Raw genomic sequence first — 27,123 nt, 5'->3', positions numbered from 1 at the left:
AGTTGAGTTTCAATTACAAGGGACCAGATTAAAATTGAACGTAAGGAAAACATCCCTAACAGCAAAAGGGGTCTATGGAGATTCTCCAGTCATCCAGGTCATGGCTGTCCCAAAGGTGCTTTTTCAGGAGGCAGTTGGACTTTCTGGTTTTTCTTTGAAGACCTTTTTTCCCCCTTCTACAACACCTTACAGTCATTATATCAACATTATTATGTCATCATACCTGTACATGTAAATATTATTTCGCTTCTATGTTTATAAACCTTTATGCACAGTTATCTATCTATCTATATTGTTTTTCGGATTAATTAATTTTATTCTTGTTTTGCAGCCATTTGTACCAATTGTTCCAAATTTCATAATATTCCGACTCTTCTTTGTCTTTTAATTTTAGTGTTAATTTGTCCATCTCTGCACAATCCAAAAAATTTTCTATCACTAATTTGTCCAAGGGGATATTGAAGACTTTTTACTTCCCATCCAAGAAGCTTCCTCAGCTCTTGGAACAGGAAAAGTTGTTTACAATGGAAATCAAATGAGATGTTGGAAATTCATACAGCGGAGATGCTGGAACAAGAGTCAAGAATGATCTGGCAGTGGATTCCTGCAATGGGGAGACAGTTGGATCACACGATCTCCAAAGTCCTTCCTTGTCTCTTCTAGGAGATTATCTAGAACAGTGATGGTGAAACTGTTCGGCACCGAGTGCTGAAAAGGAAGAGTGCACGCACACATGCGTTGGGGCCCCTAACCAGGAAGAGGACCATGCAAATGCTGAAAAATGGACTTCCGTGGCCAGCTAGCCTTTGGCTACTGGCGCACATGCACGCACCATGATCAGCTGGCTGGTGCGCATGCTCAAGCTGGGAAAGAGAAGACCAGTCCTTCCACTTTCTGGCACTGCCGCATGCATGAAGGCCAGGTAATCACCACACATGCATGCGCACCAGAAACCCAGAAGAGGAACGGGCAACGCCACGCATTCCAGATGATATGGCTCCATGTGCCACTTCGGGCAGATGTGCCATAGGTTCACCATCATGGAGCGAGAAGATTATTTTGGAGGTGGCAAAGGCAGGAACCTTTGAGTCTACGGCTATGAGGAACATTTTTCACGGGTCCCGGATAGATTGCATTTGGGTAAATGTGGCAGCGTCGCCAGAAATGGTATTACTGAATGTGCTGCAGAAGTGATGGGAAGAAGTAGACATTGTGGTCCAGAGTTTGCTTAACTTCTATGCTGATGCCTATGAAATCTAGCGCATGCCACGCACAGTGGTTTAAAGTGCCTGAAATTCCATTCGGTTTTGACGAAATGCAAAAAAAAAGTCACAGGCACTTGAAAAATTTGGGATTGTAAACAAATGTAGCAGGGCATCACGTTTGGTGCAATTCACGGTCAGCCATTCGTAAGAATCTCACTTCCCTGGTGAATTTTGTACTGGTCTGATTAAAAACAACAACGTTTTAGCTTCCAACGGATAGGCTTGTATTTCTCGTGGTGGATATAATGGACGGGCGTGTACATTCCATTGATCAAATCCAACCTCTAAACCTCCTGTTTTTCTTTCCAAACTGAATTGAAATGCCAGTTCAGATCATCGAATCAGATGTCTTTGCATTGATGGGGCTTTTCCCAGTTCAGCAATCTGATTCAAAGCAGCCAAATTCAGTTTGAGTGTCCACATTAACTAGGACTTTCCTAACTGTCAGAATCAGTCTCACATTGCAAACTGATTGACGGTTTAAATTAGATGTTGCCTGATTTATGTGAACCTAAGCAGACAATAGATAAATGAAGCTCCAGTTTTTACAAATAACGCTTCATAATTGAAATTTTAAAAAAGCACAACAGCCTCTGAGGACAAACTTGTCCCTGGGCCAGCCTTTTCTTTAACCTATTCTTTGTGCTATTTCTATTAGTCCTAATTTGGAATTTCAGAGGAGGAGAAAGCTTTGACACCAACCTTAAAAAAAAAAACGTGTCACAATCAAGAATCCATTTTCTTTCATGCAAACATTGTGTTGTTTTTCTGTGGAGACAATGTCCTTTGCCATTAAACGGGTGGGATAAAAGGATAATTAGAATACAAAAATTCCTTACAGAGAACCAACAATCTTACTGGTCAAAAGAATAAGCTGCAGGAATTATAAAACTAATGTAAAATATTTTTTTTTAATCATTTTTGTCCAAATCAAAGTTCTACTGAATAGGTCTTGAGCATTTGTAGCAGAGAGATTTTGCTAAGAATTTTTCTCATGCTGGTTGCCAGTGAAATTATATCTGCACCGATATTGTTTTGTCTTTTTTTTCAACGATGTTAACAATCCTTCACCCCCAGTTTCACCTCTGAGAATTTTTGGCAGTTTTAGCCCCATTTTTTCTCTATGCTTTGCTAGCAGATACGTCTCAAATATCACTGTTAGACAGACTGGTGTGAGATTATGCTTTGCAAATTGCTGTCTTTGGATAACGGTATCCGTTTTAATCAAGTTCAGCAGTTAAAATATAATAATGGGCTGCGGTCATCACTTGCTCTCTGGAGAAAAAGTTTTTAAAAATTAAAATCTGTCTGAGATTGTATAAGGCTCCGGCTTTGAGCAGGAGGTTGGACTAGAAGACCTCTAAGGATTCCTTCCAGCCCTACAATTCTATGTTCTAAATCACAGACTGAGAATGTACTTTCTGTATGAAATCTATTCACCTTGGGATAAAGAATCTTATATTAAGTTTAGATGCCATATTGCCAACACAAACTCTTCTCTTTCTCTCTCTCTCCTTCCTTCCTTCCTTCCTTCCTCCCTCCCTCCCTCCTTCATCCTTCCTTCCTTTCCTCCCTCATCCTCCCTCCCTTCTTTCCTCCCTCCCCCTTCCCCCTTCATCCTTCCTTCCCTCCTTCCTCCCTCCCTCATCCTTCCTTCCTTCCTTCCTTCCTTCCTTCCTTCTTTCTTTCTTTCTTTCTTTCTTTCTTTCTTTCTTTCTTTCTTTCTTTCTCTTTCTTGTATAAGTGGGTCATATTTCAAAGCACTATACAGTATCTCCTTTGCACTTCCAAGCACGCTACATTTCAGTTCCCCCAAATATCCCTTTCTGAAATCCTGTGGAATTGCTATCAATCTGTATCTGCCTGGAGTTTTCAACCCTGTGTAGTCACACACCAGTTAACTTAATGGCCGCCTTGCTTGATATGCACCCCGGTTTCTGCCCTATCTGATTTTTTTAGTAAACACAAACCCAAATTACTTTAATAATAAAAAATTAACTGGAGTCTGGAACTTCAGTTCCTGAGGCATTCTCAGAAAAAAACCAAAATGGTTTAACTCATTCTCTATGTTTTTATTTCGAAATGTGCAGGTGACAGGCTCAAAATGACGAAAGTAGAATTGTAAGAGTCCTAAGTTTGGGAGATGATTGAGGGGCTCCATAAAGGGGACGGAAAGAGGCATCGGGAAGTATCTTCATGATGCCTGCAGACTGATAAATGGTTTTCGCTTGGTGATCCCCATCCTGACAGATGTTTTCGTGACCCAAGAAGTTTACCTACGGTGATTATTTTTTTGCTCATGCTGGGCTGTTAAAAATGTCCACATGTGTCCATTGGATTAGCTCCCCTATGGACTCTTCACAGTGACTAGAAGTTTTTAGAAGTTTGCTCACTTCCTTTGAGTAGGGCTTCTCAAGATGCCCTACTCAAAGATGTGGGGACTTCAGCTCCCAGAATTCCCCGGCCAGCTTTGGAATTCTGGGAGTTGAAGTCCACACATCTTCAAGTTACCAACGTTGAGAAACACCTATTTACAAATTGTTCTTTTTCCGTCTTTATGAAATGGGCCGTGAAATAAAATTCCAAGATTCCTAGTCAAAGAATGAATCCTAATTCTTTCGTCCTTCCTTGCCTTAAGCGATAAACACTGCCACCTTTTTGCAATTTTGATATTCCCAAGGCAATCAAATACTCCAGCTTGATTTAAATTCACCTTTGTTTAATTGCTAGCTTTTAGTCTGCTTTCTTTTCTGTTCTCCGTTGACTTAACCATCAGGCGTGAATTGGCAGTTACCTGGTTATTCTTTTTTTTAAAAAATATCCCTTTGAAATCCAATTTTATAATAATAGCTAGCTAATCGGTATCCTAAGCACAGGCAATGATTTGCTTTGTTCAATCTGTAGAAAGAAACTGATCCACCTGGTGCCAAAAACTGGTTAGTAGCTTTTCTTGTCTTATGGCTTAAAAAAAAAAACCAGAATGAGAAGTCAGTGAACCTGGGTAACTTTCTTAGTTGAATGCTTCATTTTATCTGTTTTTTCTCTATATTCTCTTGGATATATACAGTAGGTCAGTTACCTTCCTTCCAATATAGAGGGGTTTTTGTGTCCACAAATATTCTGAAATAAGCTATTAATCCAGAGGTTTTCCCAAAATAACAGCTGTATAAACAGAGGTGCATGTTTTCTTTGGGTGGGCAAACTTAAAACAAGTTCAGGATTTCAAAAGCATGAACAGTATTAGAGCTCAAAAGTTCTCCATGAAGCTTTGGAAGAAGATGTCAATTCTCTTAATTGCTTTGTCTCCTAAGGATTCTGAAATCGTGGCTTAATGCATGTCTAATGGTGAACAATTTCACTTTGGCTTGGAGGTTACGTTTTCTTTGGAGTCTGATCACAGATCTAGAGAAAAACGGAACAGAATAACGGAGTTGGGAGATACTTGAGAGGTCTTCTAGTCCAACTCCAACCCTTGCTGAAGCAGGAGATCTTATACCAAAGCAGACAAATAGCTGTCCAATCTCTTCTTTAAACATCTGGTGATGGGGCACCCACAACCTCTGGAGGCAAGTCCTTCCCTGATTAATTGTTCTCACTGTCAGGAAGTTCCTCCTTATTTCTAAGTTAATTCTCCTGCTATCAAATGTTTTGTGGGAGAGGTTGACTCCCTCTTCTTTGTGGCAACCCCTGAGATATTGGAAGACTGCTATCATGTCTCCCCTAGTCCTTCTTTTCATCAAACTAGACATACTCAGTTCCTGCAGCCGTTCTTCATATGTTTTAGTCTCCAGTCCCCTAATCCTCTTTCTTGCTCTTCTCTGCACTCTTTCTAGAGTCTCCACATCTTTTCTACATCGTGGCGACCAAAGCTGGATGCAAATATTCGAAGTGTGGCTTTTCCAAGGCCTTATAAAGTGGTATTAACCCTTCACGTGATCTTGATTCTCTCCCTCTGTTGATGCAGCCTAGAACTGTGTTGGCTTTTTTGGCAGCTGCTGCACACGGCTGGCTCACATTTAGTGATTTTCCACTATCTGATAGTGGAGTTGCCTCTGTCTTTTGTCTCTCCATGAAATTCTCATTTATAATTTTTCAAACCTGAACGATACATCCCTTTCTCTCCTGCCTCATGTCCTGTCCAGCCTTTCATTCTCATTTACCATATTTTTCAGAGCATAAGACACACCAAGATGTTGAAGAGGATAATTAAAAAAAAGTTTTTGCACTCTGCAGGCCTGCCAAACCCTCTGCATGCCTCGTTTTTTGTGAAAAATGGGGATGCAGAGAGTTTGAGAGGCCTGCAACGTGCTCCTGGGGGCTGGAGGAGGGGCAAAAATGAGCAAACAGACCATTTTTTTCAAAAAACAGGGCATGCATAGGCTTTGGGAGGCTTGTAGAGTGCTCCTGGGGGTGGGGTGGTGGTGGCAGAAAGGAGCAAGAAATGGCCTATTTTGAACTTGTTTTTGCCTCCCCAGCTCTCAGGAGCACTTTGCAGGCCTCCCAAACCCTCTGCACGTCCGTCCATTTTTGTGAAGGGGTTGGGGTTTTGGGAGGCCAAAAATGCTGTATTCAGTGTATAAGACACACCCAGATTTTCACCCTCTCTTTGGGGGAAAAGGTGCGTCTTATACTCCGAAAAATACTATACTTGTTCATTCATTCATTCCCGTCCCTTGATCTTCCAAAGAGAACCGCTTTGAAGTGCGATCGTGATGTATGGACTGGGTTGACGATTGCTTCACTCTCCATTCAGCCTCCTCCATTAGCTTTGAAGTGTGCTCAACTCTTGGACTTCTGTTCAAAGGTCTCTTGGTTTATTGATACAAAATTGGTCCATCTGTGAAATGGAACTTTCAAGGCCCCGACATCAAATGCTTCCACACCAGCCGTAATGACTTAGGGCCACGATAGTCCTCAATGCTCCAGAAAAGGTAAATGATAATGTAGACCACAGAAAAACACTGTGGATATATATTTTTAGCTAAAGAAACTGGGCCATTGTTTTGAGCCCTGATCGGAATCTGCCACGGGCTTAAATCACTCCTTGCTGAAGTGCAACAAGCTCAGAACATCAGATACAAATTCTTTCTGAAGGAGACTCAAAAGTACCTAGTGATTTTGCTCCTTTAGATTCACTTAAAACCAGACATTTTACGCCAGCGTGGAATTTGTTTGGAATAGAACTGTCGGTTGGGAAGGGACTGGGGTTGTAACTTTGCTTTTTGAGGAATGTCTACATGGATCTCCAGGGCAATGTCTCAAGGTTCTCCAGGAAGAGATTCATCTCAGGTTGCCTTCCAAGGTTCTTCTCCATGGACTAGAGCAGGGGTCTCCAACCTTGGCCACTTTATGACTTGTGGACTTCAACTCCCAGAGTTCCTCAGCCAGCAAAGCTCAGGGAAATTCTCTCTCACCTGAAGTTCTAAGGAGATTCTCAGTCATCCAGGTCACGCCTGTCCCAGCTCAGAACTGAAGAAGCTTCTTGGATGAAAAGCAAAACATCCTCAAGGAAAAACAAAGTCCAGTAGCCTTTTGAAAAAGCACCTTGGGCTCTCTCATCAGAATGCCTACTTTTACTGCAGCATATGAACTTCCAGAGGCGACCATGAAAAAGGAAGAGAGCTCTTCTTCTTAGATAAAAGTCTGTAGAGATTCTCGGTCATCCAGGTCATGGTTGTCCCAAAGGTGCTTTTTTTAGCTATACAATTTGGGATGGACATCCTTGGGATGGTGTGGGAGTAGGAAGGGATTTCCAGAGCAAAAAAAAAAAATGCAGAATACAGGAACCATTTCCACCACTCAGGTGACCCTGAGGACAGAGATAAACCTCCAAGTGGCCTCAAGGACTCTCTAAAAGGATGCTAATGACCAGCTGTCTGCAAGGAACATAAATCCTTTCATTCCCCACCATTCAGTCAGAGCTGAAGAAGCTTCTTGGATGAGAAGCAAAACGTCTTCAAAACCAGAAAATCCAGTTGCCTCCTGAAAAAGCTCTTCTTAGCTTTCACTCTTACAGGATTTGCCATGGAAAGCTGTTGTGTTTCCTCAGTCAAGACGTATTTTGAAGTCCAGGGAAGTTACCTAATCTGTCTGTCTGTCTCTTTAAAAAGAAAAATTCAGCCCCTCCCCTTCATAGTTCTTCAGGGAGGGAACGTAAGGAGTGGAATTTTCGCCAGTGCAGTTGGAAGATTCAGGCCGGCTAGCGAGCAGAGACGCATCTTCAAAGGATCCGGTGCACTTGCCGCACTTAGCTACACATGAAAGGCTTGGCAACGTCTCAAGTATGGCTGAGCATGCCAATTAGGTGGCGTGCATGAGTGCAGTTTCAGGCACGGAAGGGGGAGGACGGGTGGTGGGCTGAGCATCGGTGGACCCTTGGTAACCTGAGACTCCAGACAAAGGAAGGGAGGGCGGTCTTAGAAGAAGACCCTCCGGGGGGGGGGATTAAGCCCTGATTGACAAAATGCTTAAAATCTGCAAGGATGTCTGAGAGCATTTAGCGTTGTTTCATCAGCAAAGAAAATGTGCAACTGTGTAGGATTTGTATCTTCAAATTCATGAGCATCCTTCTCCATGTTTTCACCATGCAACCTTCTGCTTCAAACTCTCCGCGTTGAGGGCATCCCAATATGTCCTGCGTAGGAAGCTGAAATGTGATGCTTGAAGCATCTTTTCGTCAGTTACTTCCTAAGAAGTTGATGTCCTTCCGTGTTCATTCTAAGACCCACATTAATAGTAATTGCGGCTTTTGAAAGCATCGTCTCCAAGTGGATTTCAGAAAAACACAACTTCTTTTAGCCGTACAAGTAAGCCAAGAGGCAGGACAGGCCAAATATCATCTAGAGGGCTTTGTGAATGTATCAATCAATCAATCAATCAATCAGAATAGAGCTGGAAGAGACATTGGAGGTCTTCTAATCCAAACCCCTGCTCAAGCAGGCAACCCTAAACAATTTCAGACAATTTCTTAAAAGCCTCCAGTGATGAGGCACTCAAAACTTCTTAAAACCTCCAGTGATGAGGCACCCACAACCTCTGAAGGCAACTTCTGGTCCCCTGATGAATTGTCCTTACTGTCAGGAAGTTTCTCCTTAGTTCTGGGTTGCTTCTCTCCTTGATTAGTTTCCACCCATTGCTTCTTGTCCTGCCTTCAGAGGCTTTGGAGAATAGGTTGACCCTCTCTTCTTTGGGGCAGCCTCTGAGATATTGGAAGACTGCTATCATGTCATCCATAGTCCTTAAATCTTGGAACTATTCTTCATAAGTTTTGGTCTCTAGGCCTTCAATCATCTTTGTTGCTTTTCTCTGCAGTTTTTCTAAAGTCTCATCTTTTTTGTAATGTGGTGAGCAAAGCTGGGCGCAGTATTGTTTTCAGATTGTGAGTTGTGAGATTGGAAGTCAGATTTTGAATCCCGATCTCTTTGGGCTTTTTCTACAATGTGGTCTCTTGCATCCACCCAAAATCTTGGTTTGGCGTTTTAACAGAGAACTTCAGTGCAAAACAGAAACCCACAATTCTGGAGTTCCCCCATAAGAAGACGATTCAGGCCTGTGCCAAGTTGGATGGAAACCCCTCCTCTTTTAATCTAATATCCAAGAAAGACAAGGAGTGCAGTGATCTCTTTTGGGAGTAAATCTTTCAGCGGTCCATTTGAGAACCTGGCAGTCTAGCAATGGGGGGGAGGGGGGTTTGATTTGGAACCACGAGAAGAAAGAGGAAGGCAGTAGGAAAGCTGGGGATATTATGGGCCTCTGGCTGCTTCCTTGCAGGGAGCTCAAAATGGTAGAATTGGTGAAGGAAGAAAATCTATTTAGCTCAGGACTGAACTGTGGAGTTTTTGATGCTCTCTGAGCTTGGTTCGTTCTTTGCTTGCAGACGTTTCAAGACCCAACTAGGTAACATCATCAGTGCTAGAAGGGAGTAGGGGTTTGTGGAGAGGAAGAGGAGGAGGAGGAGAAGGACAACTGTTGGATCCTTGATGTTCTCTGAGCTTGGGTGACATTTCATTACCCAACTAGGTAACATCATCAATGCTAGAAGCGAGTAGAGGTTTGAGGAGAACTGTAGGGTCCTTGGTGCTCTGTGAGCTTGGTGGTTTTTCTCCTAGACGTTTCATTACCAAACTAGGTAACATTATCAATGTTTTAAGGGTTACCTACAGGGTTCCATTTTGACTCATTCCTGACCTAAATAAGCACAACATCTTCAAAGTGGTGAATATTTCAACAACTTTTCCACATCTTGATTTCTTTCTACGCGTCAAACTATGACTGATTCCCAGAAGTTTCTATTACCTTTTCTGCTGTAATTTTGAGTGATGCCCTCATTTGCAAGGAACGTAAAAAGAGTTCCATCTTCTCCCGGGGAACATGAGCCATAAACATAAACAAAAGGTCTTCAGTTGACTATTAATGGTAGCATTACTTACTCTGCCATCATGGGAGAAGCCAGTGGAAAAATAAATTAAAAAAAAAACACCAGGAAAAAAAAGGCACAGGCAAGAAACACATTAACTCAGTTGGAATGGAATAAAATAGGTTCTTACTACTGACTCAAACACTACTATGTTTTAAAAATTAATGTATTTTTCTTTTTTCCTTTCTTCCCTTTTTCCCCGGGTCTACCTTCCCTCCCTTCCTTCCTCCCTCCCTTCCACCATCTTCCCCTCCACCCTCCCTTCCTTTCTTCTTTCTCCATCCATCCATCCATCCATCCATCCATCCCCCTGCCATCTTCCTTCCTTCCTTTCTTCCCTCCCTCCTTCATTCCGTCATCATCCATCCATCCATCCCCTGCCATCTTTCTTCCCCCCTCCCTTCCTCCTTCCCTCCCTTTCTTATTTATCCATCCATCTCCCTGCCATCTTCCTTCCTTCCTTCTTTCCTTCCTTCCTCCCTTCCTCCCTTCCTTTTCCTCCCCAGATGATGCCAGCTCAGGAAGGGAGCGTTTGGGACCTGAAAATCCTAACAGTGAATCAGAAGACCCTTCAGGGAAGCTATGGGGTAAGCCCGGATCTACCCCCTTCTATCCCCTCTGCCAATGTTCAAATGCAAAAGGCCATCCTCCAGGGGGACTTCAGTTGTGCCAAAGGGAGGAGGACCCACCGACCCTGGGGTTCAGCTCAGCTTGCCTATCCCCTCCTTGGAGAGACGGTGCCTGAAGTCCTTCCACCTGTGGTGAACTCCTGAAGGAGGAGAAAAGAATGTCTTCCATCCTTGGCTGGTGGCTCTTCCATTCATATGACAGCAAGACCGCATGCTAAGAATGCCACGTATAGTTTCTGCCACATTGGTAGTGACGTATTCCACAATCTCGGTGGAGAAGACCGGCATTCTTAGGATAGCTTCGCCTTTCTGTGTGTCAGAGTGACTGTCTTTTTATGGCATTGTAACACCCGTTTGCCTCTCTCCCTGTATGTGTGCGAATGCCAGCTCAATAAACTTCAGCTGAACGAACTCCTAACCCTAAGCAGAAACCTGGAAAGAAATCAGGGCCATTAGACTGGAATGGAATGGAGTAGAAGAATGAAGAATAGAATAGAATACAGAATAGAATAATGTTAGAGTAGGATAATGGAATGGAATAGAATAGAATAAATATTGGAATGAAGAAAGAATGGAATGGAATAGAATAGAATAGAAGAATGAAGAATAGGATAGGATAGGATAGAATAGAATAGAATAGAATAGAATACAGAATAGAATAATGTTAGAGTAGGATAATGGAATGGAATAGAATAGAATAAATATTGGAATGAAGAAAGAATGGAATGGAATAGAATAGAATAGAAGAATGAAGAATAGGATAGGATAGAATAGAATAGAATAGAATAGAATACAGAATAGAATAATGTTAGAGTAGGATAATGGAATGGAATGGAATAGAATAGAATAAATATTGGAATGAAGAAAGAATAGAATGGAATGGAATAGAATAGAATAATGATAGAGTAGGATAATGGAATAGAATAGAATAGAATAGAATAGAAGAATGAAGAATAGGATAGAAAAGAATAGAAGCTGGAAGGGACCTTGGAGGTCTTCTAGTCCAACCCCCTGTCCTGGCAGGAGTCCTTATGTGCCATTCCAAACCAATGGGTGTCCAGTGTCTTCTTAAAAACCTCCAGGGATGGAGCGCCCATGAACCCTTAAACAGGAGGGCTGTCTGGGGGTCCCTGCTGAGAAGCCCCCCACAAACATCCTCCGTGTCCTTTGCACAATCCTTGTGTCTGTTCAAGCAAACCGTGAGGCCATCAATCTAGGTCAGTGGTAGCAAACCTTTTTCTTGTTGGGTGCTAAAAATGCAAGGCCGTGCGTGCATGCATGCCAGCACCCACAATGCAACGCACCCCCCCCCCATGTGCATGCGCACAGTGTTATTTTGGGGGGGGGTGCCAAGAAAGTAAAAATGCAACAACTCCCACCTTTTCCTTTTCCAGGTGGATGAGCTGCCTGTGCTCTGAAGGAACCCTTCCATGCAGGATATTCATGGCTCCTTGTCATATCCATGCGGGCTGCTCTGTTAATGCGCTGCCTCCTTTTTCATAGCTTCCCCTTCTAGGCTCCTGCTGAGGTCAACCTCCCAAAATGAGCTCAGCTGCTGCATCGTGTCTCTTGTAGCCACTTGAGTGCTTTAGCCGACTGGAGCAGGTCTTTTCTTCTTGGGAACTCATGAAGCCATCCGTTATCTAAGAATCAGCCCATGAGCCCATGAGATTTTGGGCCCCATCAAGATGGGCTGGATGGTGGATTTGCCCATCTCCTGCCTAGGATGCTCCCTGCGCATCCATTAAGAAGAGAGTCCTGGTTCCTTCAGGCTCCAGATTTCTTTCTGCGTATCTTTTGGCTCGATGATTTTAAACAACAGGGTTGTTTCTGAATTGGGGGCAAAAAATGCCCATCTCATATGGGACTTCCAAAAAAAGAATGCAACTAAAGCAGGATTTTTGATTGAGAAGTAATCTATCATGGAAGGTTTTTTTAAAAAAAGCAATTCCCTCCCTCCCTCCCTTCTTTCCTTCCTTCCTTTTTTCTTTCCTTCCTTCTTCCCATCCGTCCTTCCTTCCTTGTTGTTCCTTCCTTCCATTGTTCTTCCTCCATTCCTTCCATCCCCCCTCCCTCTTTCTTTTTTCTTTCTTTCCTGTTGTTTCTTCCTTTCTTCCACTCTTCCTCCCCCTTCCCTCCTTCCTCTCTCTTTCTTTCTTTCCTTCCTTCTGTTGTTCCTTCCTCCCATTATTTCTTCCTCCCTTCCTTCCATTCTTCCTCCCTCCCTCCCCTCCCTCCCTCTTTCTGTCTTTCTTTTTTTCTTTCCTTCCTGTTGTTCCTTCCTTCCATTGTTTCCTCCTTCCTTCCATTGTTCCTCCCCCCTCTTTCTTTCTCTGTCTTTCTCTGTCTTTCTCTTTCTTTCTCTTTCTTTCTCTGTCTTTCTCTTTCTTTCTCTTTCTTTTCTCTTTCCTCTTTCTTTCTCTCCTTCCATGTCACTCTCCCTCTCTGTCTCCCACTCCCTGCCTCCCTCCTCCCCCGTAAGTATCCCTCTCCTCCTTTCTTACCTTCCTTTTTTCTTCTTTTGAAAGAGAGACATTTCACAACTGTTTAACTGGAGATCTGGTTTCAGTGTCTCACACCAAAGAATAGAGAGGAGCTTTCAAGGGGAAGGTAATCACTTCACCCATTTCAAAAGGGGAAAGAAAGGAAAGGAGGAAGCTACAGAGATATAGTCTTACCTCCAGGTTTTTAAAAGTCTCTCTCTCTCTGTGTCAAAGAGAGACAATGACTAAACTAAAGGCTTGAGAGCGGGATGAAGAGAGAGGGGAGTTCAGAGAAGGCGCTGTCAGAAGTCTGATTGTTCTCCCAGGAGCAGGAAAAGCTGGTCTTTTATTCTTATGAAGCAAACGGAAACCTCCGAAGAAGGACTCCCAAAGGTGCTTTTTCAAGAGGCCACTGGACTTCCTTGCTTTTTCTTTGAAGACTTCCATTCCCCTCCATCCACTCAGAGCTGAAGAAGCTTCTTGGATGAGAAGTGAAACTTCTTCAAAGAAAAAACAGAAAGTCCAGTTGCCTCTTGAAAAAAAAGCATCTTTGGGACAACCAGGACCTGGGTAGCCAGAGCCCTTGAGGCTTATATAACCGCTTCACCGTGCTTTTACAGCCCTCTCTAAGCAGTTTACACTATCAACCTCTTGCCCTCAACAATCCGAGTCCTCATCTTACCCAGGCGTGGTCTTACCAAGGCATTATAAGGGGGCACTAACACATTGTGTGATTTTGATGGAGAGTATTTGTAGCTTAAGGCTGAACTCTGGGGATCTTGGGGCTGCCTGGAGCTTGGTGGGTTTTTTGCAGACATTCCTTTATCCAACTAGGCAGCATCGTCAGGGCTAGAAGGAAGTGGGTTTGCTCTCTTTTTATATATTAGTGGTTTGCTTGGTCAGTCCATTAAAGGAGAATCAGCCCCATTCTGCCTTCTGGCACTGATGATGTTACCTAGTTGGGTAATGAAACATCTGTAAGAAAGCAACCAAGTTCCAGAGTCCATCAAGGATCTCTGGATTCCCCTGGCTCCATCATCAGTCTTAAATTGTAATATTCTAATAGGATTCTAGTTTTAATCGGCCAACTTATTTAATGTGGGTTGTATTTTTACTGCTATTTTTGTGACCTCCCAACAATCAAAATAAACGGGGAAGCCAGAGTCACGTAATCAAACAATGGAAGTGATTCACTTAAGAACTGTGGCGAGGAAGGTCATAAAATGGAGCAAAGTTAATGGAACCCCTGTCTCACTTAGCAGCAGAAATGATGCTTACGACTGACCATCTTGAAGGGCAGTGTTTCTGCTGCCTCCCCTTTCAGGATCATGGGGGAAAGAGCCCTGCATTTGCAGACCCATCTTTCCCAAAAGAGTCAGGGTGTCACACATGTCACTCCAGCTGTCTGCCTGGTCCTTCATTAGGTTACACATGAAAGCTTCGGAGTGAAGCATTTCGCCGCAAAGCAAGAAGAAGAGATTGAAATCCAATCTCCTGATGTAGCTGAGACCCAGAAGGTGGAGATTGGGTGGAGGGACGAGGCATTTGTTCTTCCTGGGGCTCAAAGCATTTTTTTGGGAGCGCAGAAGGAGATGTGGAGCTGGGCTCCCCCTTGAATGCATCTGAAGTATGAAGTTGGCCGTGTGTGTGTGTGTGTGTGTGTGTGTGTGTGTGTAGGGAGGGATGAGCTGACCAGGAGGGGAACAGGGTGAAAACCAAGAGTGAAAACCTCTGCTTTGATACTGACCCATCTAGCAAAAGGGGCAAGTGTCAATGGATCAGAATAGAGCTAAAAGGGACCTTGGAGGTCTTCTAGTCCAACCCCCTGCTCAAATAGGAAACTCGATATAATTTCAGACAAATGTTTCTCCAATCTCTTCTTAAAAACTTCCAGGGATGGATTACTCACACCTTCTGGAGACAAACTGTTCCACTGGTTAATTGTCCTCACTGTCAGGATGTTTCTCCGGATCAGTTTCCATCCGTTGCTTCTTGTCTCATCTTCGGGTCCTTTGGAGAATAGCTTGACCCCCTCTTCTTTGTGGCAAAGAAGCTATAAGTCCCTCAAATAAGTTACAAGTTTCATTTATAACAGAATAACAGAGTTGGAAGGGACCTTGGAGGTCTTCTAGTCCAACCCCCTGCTCAGGCAGGAGACCCTGTCTAATTTGAGACAAGTGGCTGTCCAGCCTCTTCTGAATTTCTCTTATCTGGGCCATCACAGCTGCCAGACGATGGTGCTGAGATGAAGCTGTTTCTCTCCAGCCTGTTGAAAAGCATGATCGGCCTACAGTTGACACCTTAAACTCCAGCCTATCAAAGCGTCTTTCTTCAGGGCCCCCGTTCCAACCTCACAATCTAAAATAATCCTCCATCATCACAATCCCTGGTGCCACTTGGGGAAAAATAGATTCTACAAGTGCCACAGTCAGATAACGTTAGCCTGCCTCGCTGGAAGATGATGATAGGTTTAATCAAGCCAACGCAAATGGAGTTCCTTTATTTCCTTCAAGATAATCTAAGCCATCTTAACCCTATAACAACCAGACACGAAACCTGACAGGACGAGATCAGAACGTTTGCTGGAAGACTAGTGAGGGTGGGCGTGCCGTTAAATGAACTAAAACAGTCACTCCAAAAGATGCTGAGCAGTTGAAAGTAGCAGAAGTAGAAGGTTAAACCAACCTAGGTTTATCTTAGGTCTTCTGCATTGAAGAGAAGTTATTCTTTGCCTCCAGGATAAAAAGATCATAATAGAATAACAATGAGCTTAAAACTATCTGAAAGGTTATTTATGATGGCTGCATTGTCTTCATTCTCGCTCAGTTTCACATCTAGCAGGAACAAAGGAAGTAAAAGATCAATTTTCTCTCTCAGTATTCTTGTGTATTTCTCTCTCTCTGTGTATATATACAGTATAGGTACATACATACAATGCACATATACTGAACATACACAATGTGTACAATAGCAGAGTTGGAAGGGACCTTGGAGGTCTTCTAGTCCAACCCGCTGCCTAGGCAGGAAACCTTATACTGTTTCAGACAAATGGTTATCCAACATCTTCTTAAAATCCCCCAGTATTGGAGCACCCATAACTCCTGGAGGCAAATTCTGTTCCACTGATTAATTGTTCTCACCGTCCTCAGTTCTAAGTTGCTTCTCTCCTTGATTAGTTTCCATCCACTAGATCTGATCCTCTTGAAAAATAACATTTAGGATCTACTAAATTTCATTCGCTTTCCTGCCACTCTTTAGAGAGAAATACATGATAGATGTAAGTGCCTTCCACAAAGATAAAAAGCTTGCCAAATTTCATACATATCAGGCTGGAATCTTCTGAAAATCTTCTGTAAACAGCAACAAACTCCATAGCAGAAGAACACAAAGCAGGGCTTAGTACAACCTGTTGTTTCTATCAAACTGTTGCTGAGGAAAATGTTTGTCTGTCTGTTGGTTGTGTTTTGTGATTTATATTATGCTGTGTTGGAAAGGTCTGAGCTTTGTGTTCTAAAACACAATCCTATATTATAGACGAAGGCTTCGTATTATTCTTTGCTATCAGATTAATGACATTTTCCCTCAATGATTCGTTTTCTGATAACAGAATAACAGAGCTGGAAGGGACCTTGGAGGTCCTCTAGTCCAACCTCCTACGCCTTGCTCCTCTTTATTCTCTAATAATAATTCTGTCGTTATTATTCTTTATAGCTCGACCCAGATTCACTCAGCCTGCGAAGATGAGACAACGGGTGATCGCCCGTCCGGTGGGGAGTTCGATTCGACTAAAATGTGTGGCCAGTGGCAATCCCCGGCCGGACATCAGCTGGCTAAAAGACAACAAGCCCCTCACATCGCAGGAGATGGGTGAGAACAAGAGGAAGAGATGGACACTTAATTTGAAGAACCTGAAGCCGGAGGACAGTGGGAAATACACCTGCCGCGTTTTTAACAGGATGGGTGAAATCAATGCCACCTACAAAGTGGAAGTGATCCGTAAGTAATGACTGAGAGTTGGGCATGACAAGTGGTGTGTCCGGTCAGCCACCGGCCCCTCCAGCAGCCGAATCAGAGGAAGAGAAGGCGTGGCAGTCAGGGTCAGCATCAAGGCAACCTGAGAGCTCCGAGGGGGAAGAGGGAATGGAGCTGGCAGAGAGAGGGAGAGGGAGAGGGAGGGAGGGAGGGGCAGAGCCTGAGCTGTCCATCAGCCCTCAGATGGAGAGTCAATAGCCCCCAGGTTTGGAGGTGGCTGATGAGGAAGAGGAGGAACAGCTGGATCCAGTGCCTGATGCATGGATATGCAGAAGGCAGAGGAGAGGAGAGCAGTGGAAATCTATGGGCCGGTCCTTGGATGCAAGAGCCACCACTGCTAGTGAAGCCCCACCCTAGCTCTGGGGATAAAAGACAGGAGGCAGAGATGAATTTATCAACAAGTGATAAATCATCATCATAATCATAAAATACATTCATCGTAAATCATTAGATACAACACTTAGGGATAGTCATATGCTACTAAATAAGCAATCAACATATATCATACTAGGATACTAAATCGACCAATTCGCTCTCACAGGGAGGGACTCCTCCTGGTGCCGTCCACTAAGCAATGCCAACGGGCGGCGCCTAGGAGTAGAGCCTTCTCTGTGATGGGCCCAACCCTCTGGAATGACCTCCCCCCCGATATTAGAACTACTACCGACTTCCGCTCCTTCCGACAAAAACTTAAGACTCACCTGTTCCAATTAGCCAGCCTGGCCCACTTATAGTTCTACTCTTACCTCCTGGCGGATATTTTATTGGGATAATTTTTAGGGTAAATGTTTTATAATTTTAAAATTTTAATCTAACTTAACTAAACTGTACAGTGAATCATTACTACCTCCTCCAGTCCTATATTTAATTTAATTTTGTATTTATACCATGTATAGTTATTGTTCATTTATTTTAATATGACTGTACACCGCCCCGAGTCTCTTTTGAGAGAGGGGCGGTCTAGAAATTGAATAAAGTTAAGTTAAGTTAAGTTAAATAAGACAATTCGTATAAAGCGTTGATATACAAGCAATGAAATTATAGTCCTAAGAAGATAAGGAAACAGTAATAAGAAAGAGGAGAAGGGTGATAGTAATACAGCCCTACTAGGTAGTTTGACAGTGTTGTGGGAATCAGTTGTTTTGGCAAAGGGCCATGAATCACATTTTTTCATTCCTGTTGTAACTTCGAACAGTCCCTAAACAGGTGTTGGTAAGTCCAAGGCTGCCCATACTTCCTACTCAAAGGCCAACCTCTCCAATCAGAGGATGTGAAGCAGCCCATTGACGGCGACGTTTTCAGCTATATAAAAAATGTGAATGAAAAGCACATGTGAGCATCCCTGTTGCGAGTGGATGATACAAGACCGTCCCACATCTGGGACTGATAAAGACACAGCTGTGCGGAGCAGTGAAAACATGTGTTTACATTAAAACCAGGAGCAGAAACAAGGAAATGAATCAAATCACAGCTCCGTGTAGGATGTAGCATGTAGCATTTTCCCCTTCATCAAAACCAGGCGGGCGTCGGTCACAGCTCTGCTCTTCCCATTTATCTTTCGTTCCCTTCCAGATCCAGAAGGAGAGCATCTTTGGGTTCAAACTCTACAGAAAGCAGCATAAATTGCCAGATTTTTGCTATTAAGGAGATTTGAAGGCTGATTACCCTTCATGTATCCTAAGGGATACAGAAGAGATTTATCATCTGATGTGCTGGCTGTTTTGCCTCAGCTGCTGGGAATCCTGTCTGGTTCAACTGCCTGTCGAAATCTGGTCTTTCCCGGAGTTGATTGTCACCGTTTCCATGTTCATTTTGGTGTAGTTGACAAGCTACATCTTATGATCTGTTCTTTACTGCAATGGCCCTGAAATTCATCTTAGTAGATCTCTTCCGGGTTTTATTATATATGTCATATATTTTATTACATATTCATAATGGAAATAAAGAATGACAGAGTTGGAAGGGATCTTGGCAGTCCTCTAGGCCAGCCCCTTGCTTAGGCAGGAAACCCCATACCGTTTCAGACAAATGGTTATCCAACATCTTCTTAAAGACTTCCAGTGTTGGGGCATTCACAACTTCTGGTGGCAACTTCTGTTCTACTGATTAATTGTTCTCACTGTCAGGAAATTTCTCCTCAGTTCTAAATTGCTTCTGTCCTTGATTAGCTTCCACCCATTGCTTCTTGTTCTACCCTCAGGTGCTTTGGAGAATAGTTTGACTCCCTCTTCTTTGTGGCAGCCCCTGAGATATTGGAAGACTGCTATCATGTCTCCCCTAGTCCTTCTTTCTCTTAAGCTAGACATACCCAGTTCCTGCAGCTGTTCTTCATGTGTTTTAGCCTCCAGTCCCCTAATCCTCTTTGCTGCTCTTCTCTGCCCTCTTTCTAGAGTCTCCACATAGTTTTACATCGTGGTGACACAATTGATAGGGCTTTCGGTTAGGACAGGTAGAGAAAAAAGGATGCCGTGCTAGCAGGAGACTCTATGGTGGGGAAACCGGACTTCCGGTCAGCAGAGGAAAAAGGATGGCACACTAGGAGGAGACTCTATGGTGGGGTAACGGAACTTCCAGTCGGCTCCAGAACTGAAGAGGGGGCTTCCGGTTAGGACCTTTGTGGCTCTTGGAGTGTTTAAGGTTGCCGACCCCTGGTTTGCCAACAGCTCTTAATCAAATTAAAATGTGTATTTATTTCCAGAAAGGACACGATCCAAACCCATCCTCACTGGGACACACCCTGTGAACACAACTGTGGACTATGGAGGAACCACCTCCTTCCAGTGCAAGGTGAGGAGTGACGTGAAGCCGGTGATCCAGTGGCTGAAGAGGGTGGAGTACGGCACGGAGAGCAGATACAATTCCACCATCGATGTCGGTGGGCAGAAGTTTGTGGTGCTGCCCACTGGGGACGTTTGGTCTCGTCCAGATGGCTCCTACCTGAACAAACTCATGATTGCACGTGCCAAGGAAGAAGATGCTGGCATGTACATCTGCCTGGGGGCAAACACCATGGGCTACAGCTTCCGAAGTGCATTTCTTACCGTCTTACCAGGTGAAATGTTTCTTTCAATCGATTGGCCATTGGGTCTTTCTTTGATGTAGTTCAGGGGTGTCAAACTCGATTTATTTGTGGGCCGGATCGTTAGTGGGTCGTTAGTGGAGGGGAGGTGCAGGCGCGCATAGCAGCCAGTGGGCCCATGAGCATGCGGGCACTGCCCCCACCATCCTGGTTGCCTCCCGTGTGCATGCGTGGGCTGAGCCTGTGCATGTGTGTGCCCTCCGCCTCCTATGCGTACATATGAACGCCAGGATTAGGTGGGCCTGGCCGAAGCAACCCAGGCCAGCTCCTTACTGTTTCCAGGATGGCCGCACGGGCTGGATCCAACCACATCGTGGGCCAGATCTGGCCCGCAGGCCTTGAGTTTGACACCCCTGATGTAGTTATTTGTTGCTTTTTTAAGCTCAGGGTCTTTTTGAGTCAGGGTCAGGTGAGTTTTGAGCTCTCAGTGCAGAATCGCCATCTCCAAATCAACTTCACTCAAGTCAACATTTGGCTAACATTTCCACCCTTGAGGATGGCTAAAGGCACCTAAATTTTCAGCCGCCACAATTGTCCTGGAAAATGCTTCTTGCCAAACCTTGGACTGGGAAATGGGAAATACTTATTCAGCTCCTGTAGAACAGGAATTGGAAGCTCATCATCGTTGGAGACGAGCAGATCAAGCTAAGTCTGGCCCATCTCAGTATCTACTGGATGGGTGGACATGCCCAGCCGTTGACTGTTTTGCATGCAATTTTTTATAACAAAGGTGCAAAGCACTGTCTGGAAAGGAAGGCCCTGCTTGTATTTGAAAGACACACTTTTTAATCATTATTTCAAGTTGAAATTTGCCAAGATTGTCCTTTAATTGTCTTTGGGTGTCAATCCCATTTTATTCATTCCAAAGATGAATATCTTTATCCTAACAGATCTAATTCTAAGATATGTCCCACAAGCATGGCCAATAAAAACAAAAGCATTGCTTTTATTCAAAACCTGGAAAACGCCTTATTTTGGGGTGTCAATTAATGTTGTTGTCTACACACAACCTTTTACCCAGACCAAAATAAGACATTGAGAAGGTTCCAGCAATGGATTATCGGGAGTCCTTGGTGCTCTCTGAGCTTGGCCTTTCTTGCAGATGTTTCATTACCCAAACTGGATAACATCACCAGGACCCCCCATTTCAACCCTGAACTATATTATCAGCTATGATGACCACCAGGGGTCACCAGATGACCAGTTTAAGCCTTACTGGGACTCCTCAGAGATGGTAGCCAGGCATTATTCTGGGGAGTTCCAACCAGAATACTAGGAATTGAATTAATTAAACTTCATGCTTTAAGTCAGAGGTCTCCAACCGTGGCAACTTTAAGCCAACTTGAACTTCAACTCCCAGAAATCCGCAAGGCTTAAAGTTGCCATGATTGGAGACCCCTGCTTTACGTGACTATATATAGTGCATCAGTGCAGGAGTGAGCCAGATGGTTGGTGTTAGCATTCCAAATAGCATCCAAAAGTGAACCAGAGTCCAAGGCAAATTATTGCTCAAAGTTCCTGAATCTGAAAATTTCCCAGTTTTCCCCACCCAGTTGAAAGTTCAAGATCTTGTCCCCACACCCACAAGTCCATCCCATGGTCTAATCTCCCACTGCCATGCTGGCAGCTTCCATCCATCCAGTTCCGGTCAGGTGCAGAGGTGCAAAGAGAAAGGATGACCTTGGCTTTCTAGAAAGAATTTTGTTATGGCTACATAGCACCTAACTCCTTACAAAATCCCCCCTCCCATTTCCCCACAATAGAAAATGCATAGCAGAATAATAGAAAGTGTTTCAGGCCAAAGATCCCAAAGAAAAAATGGCTGCAGGCCTGACAGTTGGATCAATTGTTGGCAAAGGCTTTGAAACTAATGGAATAAGATCTGGCTATCAACCTCTGATGACAGTTTATAGATGTAAAGACAGTTCTCTCCATGCATGGGGGGCAGAATATAATGGGAACATCTCTGTATCTCTGGGCTCCGATTGCTGAAGGGAAGGAGGCAAATTGCTGGGAGTCAGAAGCAGATTTTTCCCCCCTTGTTTTCCTCCCCAAAAGCTAGGTGCCTCTTATACTTCGGACTGTCTTATACTCTGAAAAATACGGTAATTCAGAGAAGTGGAGACCAAACGCAGCTCACTATTCTGACATTTCCTGGCCTGCTTCTAATTCCTCTTCTCTTTTTTTGGTTCTTTCTGTCACGCAGACCCCAAGTCCCCGAGTGAACCGATGGCTCCTTCTTCTGCCAGCAGTCTTCCGTGGCCTGTCATCATTGGGATCCCAGCTGGGGCTGTCTTCATCTTTGGGACGATTGTCCTCTGGCTTTGCCAAACCAAGAAGAAGCCATGTTCTCCTCCCGCCGCAACTCCAGGGCACAGGACGCAGCCCCGAGACCGGGTTTGCACAGCCCAGGTCTCCGATAAAGACTGCTTGTCCTCCCTAAACTATGAGGAATATGTAGCTCAGCAGCAACACTTGCTGACCCAAGGGCCGGTCCCGGCGTCCAGCGCGGCTTCCAAAATGTACCCAAAGATTTACACAGACATCCACACTCACACCCATTCACACGTGGAAGGCAAGGTACACCAACACCAGCACATCCACTATCCGTGTTAAAAAGACCGCCATTTTAGAACGCTGCGACACGGAAGTCTGATTCGCTTTGGATCAGTGGAAATGGCCGGGGTGTGGGGCAAAATAACACAACACAACAGAACACGGTGTCTTGTTCGGTGTGTGTGTTGTTACTGTGACCAGGAGCAATGAAGGAATTCCCAAATGGCAAAGGCCTTCCTTTAGGAGCCCTCTCTATCTTGGAGAAAAGCTGCTTCAGATGCCTACAAGGTCAGAAGATGATTCAACCCAACCCCCGTTCTCCTTCAAGCAAGCAGCACAATGCCAAAGTGCCAACGCCCAAAGGGAAGCATTTGAGTGGCCTTTTACCAAGGAAGATGGATGGATGAGCGTGTGGGGGCTCTGTGTGTGTGTGTGTGTGTGTGTGTGTCAGTGTGTTTCAAAGTTGTGAAGCCGAGAAAGGCTGCCTTATAATTAGCAATAGCCAAACTCCTCAGTCTCTAGAAAGCTTCCTGAAAAACCATGGAAACCTTCCCTTGCTCCCCCCCATAAAACTCACTTTTATATTTATATTTAATTATGATCAAGCTGAATTGATAAATGATGATGATGATGAACTGGAACTGCTGACTTTTTTTAGAATTTAGGGTCAGGTTGGCCTTCAGAGATACGGGGATGTTGACACAGCCAAGGTGGAGCCCTTCAATGGGCATGGCTGCTGGTCTCCTGCTTCAGGCCTCCGTCTCAATGACGGCCAGCATCTTGGGGGGCTCTGAGCTCCTCTGTGTCCCCACAGCCCCCCCTAATGTTTTCACTTCCTTGAGGTGTAAACCCTCCTCGTCCGATTTTCATGGATTACAGCAGAAAAACCTCTTTGTGGCAACACACGTAAGCTGAAGTGTCTCGAAACGAATGGAATTTCTTCTGTTTCTCAGAAACAAATTCATTTCTGTACTAGGTCGAGAGAGAGAAAGAGAGAGAGAAGAGGGGAAGGAGATCCATCTTGCTAATTTCACTTCACTTCTGAGGGGACAAACAGGCAAAATGTGACCGTATTAAAATGGAGTCAAGGCAGATTCAGTTTTTAAGAAAAGAAAGGAAAAAAAGAGAACGTAAACTTTAAAAAAAAATCTATATAGAGTTTAAGCAGAAATCGTGTATATTTAATTTATTTTGTAAAATGTATATTTTCTTCCAAAGTAAGCATTTCTATCCCTGTCTTTTGACCGCGGTTTATTTTACCCCAGATTGCTGTGAACGGCGGGCTCTAAAATACGAGGAAAATAAATTTTAATAGCGTCTTTAATGTCTAATGTTTGCAGCAGAAACTGTAACGGGGCCCAGGATGTTAGCATCCTTCAGGGGGTAAACCATCTGTTGACATTTGGATCAGTGGGGGGTTCTGGATCCCGTCGCAAATAGTATGTTGTGACGGGGCCAGACATCCACCTCGGAAACACGCATTGCACATACAAGCGCACAACAGCACCCTGCGATGCCACAGCTGCTTGGCAAGGTCACGCAGGCACCACACGCTGTGCGTGCAGGTGCAATTGGCCCGTTTCCCTCAAAAAGAGGTCAGGAATGTGGGCAGGCGGGTGGGCCCAACGAAACAGCATTCCAGTACAGGGGTGGCTGCTCCCAGCTGCCACCAGTATGCCTGTACTGGGCCGTACCGCCCGGAACCACCACTGATTTGAATGCCAGCTCTGCCCTTTTTATATTTGCAGCGGAGGTGGGTTTCTACCAGTTTGTACCAGTTTAGACGAACCGACAGTGGTAATTTGGCCTCGGTCACAGAACCGGCAGCGACCGAGGCTGGCCACGCCCTGAACCAGATTCCCGGTGTCTGCTGATGTTGCCGGCATGTTTTTTAGTAGTTCTTCATGTTCTTCGCGCATCTGCAGAACAATTTACAGTGAGCAGAAGTGAAGCATGCGTGAAGCAAATGGGTACCAATGCCGGTAGAAACCCACCCACCTGGTTTGCAGGCATTATTATGATACATGTACACAAAGGAAGGACTTCATATCATGTCACAACGCATGGTTTATCCTTCTGAAGTCACCAGAATTAGAAATGGGCGCCTCTAGGCTATTGCTCATCGTTTTCTAGGCAATTGTCTTGTTGGTTCAACCAAAGTTGAGGGCTGGTTGTTTTGTTCCAAGAAGCCGTTGTTTGTCTTCCACTGTCACCAACGAGTAAGCAGGGCTCCGTCCCTGAAACAAGAGGGACTTTTAAATGAAATAAGCCTATGCTGGCAAAGGGCAGAACCAAATATGAATGAAGATTTCAATGCCAAGGTAATAACTGATGCCAAAGGATTTCACTCATGAGATTTCAGCTATTCAATGTTTCGCACTGAAGAATGTCAAATGAAGATGAATGTTAGGGATTCACCTTGATCAAGATGAAGAAAGCTATCGTTGTATTCCATTCTTTTTCATCACTGGAGTCCCAAAGGGGCTTTTTTCAAGAGGCAACTGGACTTTCTGGTTTTTTCTTTGAAGATGTTTCGCTTCTCATCCAAGATGCTTCTTCAGCTTTGACTGGATGGTGGGGAATGGAAGGATTTATATCCCTTGCAGACAGCTGGTCTGGTCATCTACCTCCTTTTTGAGGGAAGCAACCTCCAAGTGGCCTCAAAGACTCTCTAAAAGGATGCAAATGACCAGCTGTCTGCAAGGAGTATCAATCCTTCCATTTCCCACCATCCGGTCAGAGCTGAAGAAGCTTCTTGGATGAGAAGCGAAACATCTTCAAAAGAAAGAAAGTCCAGTTCCCTTCTAAAAAAGCACCTTTGGGACAACCAGGACCTGGATGATGGAGAATCTCTACAGACTTTCATCAGTGGAGGTTTTCAAGAAGACACTGTACAGCCACTTGTCTGAAATTGTGTAGGGTCTCCTACCTTAAGTATGGGGCTGGACTAGAAGACCTCCCAGGTCCCTTCAAGGTCCATAATGTTTCATGTTCATGACTGCAGATACCATGTTTTTCAGAATCTACTCCTACTTTGATGGAGAAACCTAAATTTTATGGTGTATGAGGAATACAACATCCATTAAATTAAATGCCGCTGTGCTATAGAATTCCTACCGGATAGATATGCAGGGAGCCAAAAATGCCATCCGATTCTTGCCTTTGTCCAAGTAGCACTTCAATTGTCTTTTCAGAAGAACTTTATTGCTGGGGAAATATGATTTCCTCCAGATGGAATTTCAGTTTGGGGTAAGCTTTTTTTAAGCGATTTTCTGAGAGTCCTTTACAATCCTAGCGCTGGAGGACTTTATTCCAGTTCAGAAGAGCCGGGCAGTGAATTAGGGGTTACGATCAAAGTATTTTGCATATATGCCTCCTGAAAACCTTTTAGGCTGTTAGGGTTGACAACTTAAAGTTCATATGGGATAAAGTACAACTTGTCTTGCTCTCTTAATCACTGTGTTGGTTTAGAAAGCATCAAAACATGGAAGAACAGAGGTGCATCCAGATGTTCATAATAAGATCAGAAATATAAGGATAACTGAGCATTACATTGTTAGCTGATCAGAGCAATACACTAAAAGTATTGAAAGTGACAACTATGCAATTTTTGTTAACATATACAGAACCATGATGAAGGTGTGATTGGTTGATGGAACAATAAATAAATTTTATTCACACACTGCCTTATCAAGTCTTTATGCCTTTCGAAGTGATCAACTGGGTTAACGGTGATTTAAAATTGGTCTTTTATGAATTATTGGCAGGCAACCATTGATGGAAATTTTTCTTAGCTCTTAGAATGGTCTAAATTAAAACCTTAGTCCAATAGCACTAACCAAGTATGTTGAATTAAAATCAATCTTTCTGCTTTGAAAGGGAGAAACTTGATTGAAAGATTGTTGGAGAACTTGGCAAGATTTTGAGAGGGAAGGAAGGGAAGAAGGAGTGAAGAAGAAACATATGTTTATGTTTCTATAACCTTATCAACCTTTTTCCTTTCTATATATCTGGATAAAATAATCCCTCAATTTAATCTTAATCTTGGTGTCATAGCTCAATTTCTAGGCTGCAAAGATTAAACTGGCCACTGGGTGGCAGGAGCCCTGCACATAAACTTCTTATCTCTTTCTTGCCATCTTGTGCTCATTTAGATTTTTGCAGCTTGGTCAAGGATGCCCTCTACTGGACCTACTGAAGAAATATAGGCTTGGTTATTGCTTCCCTGGTTAAATAGTTGTATCTTGATTAACACAATCTATTTTTAGTCCATGGTTCAAACTATTGTTCAAATCAAGAAAATGGTTAAATTTATTAGTCAACCAGGTTTAAGCGTATTGTTGGAACACAACCTGTAAATATTTTGGTGTGCCAGTTTTTATTTTCATGCATCTTCTCTTATTGATGAGCATCTCTAAGAGGGGAAGTGTTCCTGGACACTTTGGCTGTTCTGTTTTAATAATTCCACACTACCTTAATTCCAGCAAGCTTTGCATAAAAGGAGATTCTCTATTTTGAAGGTTGTCACCTAAAAGGAGTCAAAATCTCAGTGGCCACCAAGGATGCCTGTTCTTCAGGGCTTATAATTTAGCTGATGGGTGGCAGAAAATACTGCTAAATTTACTCCGAGAACAAATTTCATCCTTCCAGTTTGCTTGGAGTT

The 27,123-nt window shown here is 43.8% G+C and overlaps 1 protein-coding gene across 3 annotated transcripts in view; it reads left to right on the top strand.

The window, feature by feature from the left end:
• The window catches only part of FGFRL1 (fibroblast growth factor receptor like 1), a 143,598-nt gene extending 117,460 nt beyond the window's left edge, over nt 1-26,138 (top strand). For all 3 annotated transcript variants that reach the window (XM_081947910.1, XM_081947908.1, XM_081947909.1), the window contains exons 4-7: nt 10,188-10,268; nt 16,505-16,789; nt 19,524-19,877; nt 22,111-26,138. In XM_081947910.1, coding sequence (XP_081804036.1) covers nt 10,188-10,268; nt 16,505-16,789; nt 19,524-19,877; nt 22,111-22,520 — 1,130 coding nt within the window. In that variant the 3' untranslated portion in view covers nt 22,521-26,138. The remainder of the gene's footprint in view (nt 1-10,187; nt 10,269-16,504; nt 16,790-19,523; nt 19,878-22,110) is intronic.
• The last annotated feature ends 985 nt before the right edge of the window (nt 26,139-27,123 follow it).

Source organism: Natrix helvetica, assembly GCF_964273705.1.
Source record: "Natrix helvetica genome assembly, chromosome: 3".
Lineage (NCBI taxonomy): Eukaryota > Metazoa > Chordata > Lepidosauria > Squamata > Natricidae > Natrix > Natrix helvetica.
The sequence above is the reverse complement of the archived record's forward strand: the minus strand, read 5'-3'. Positions and strand labels throughout refer to the sequence as shown.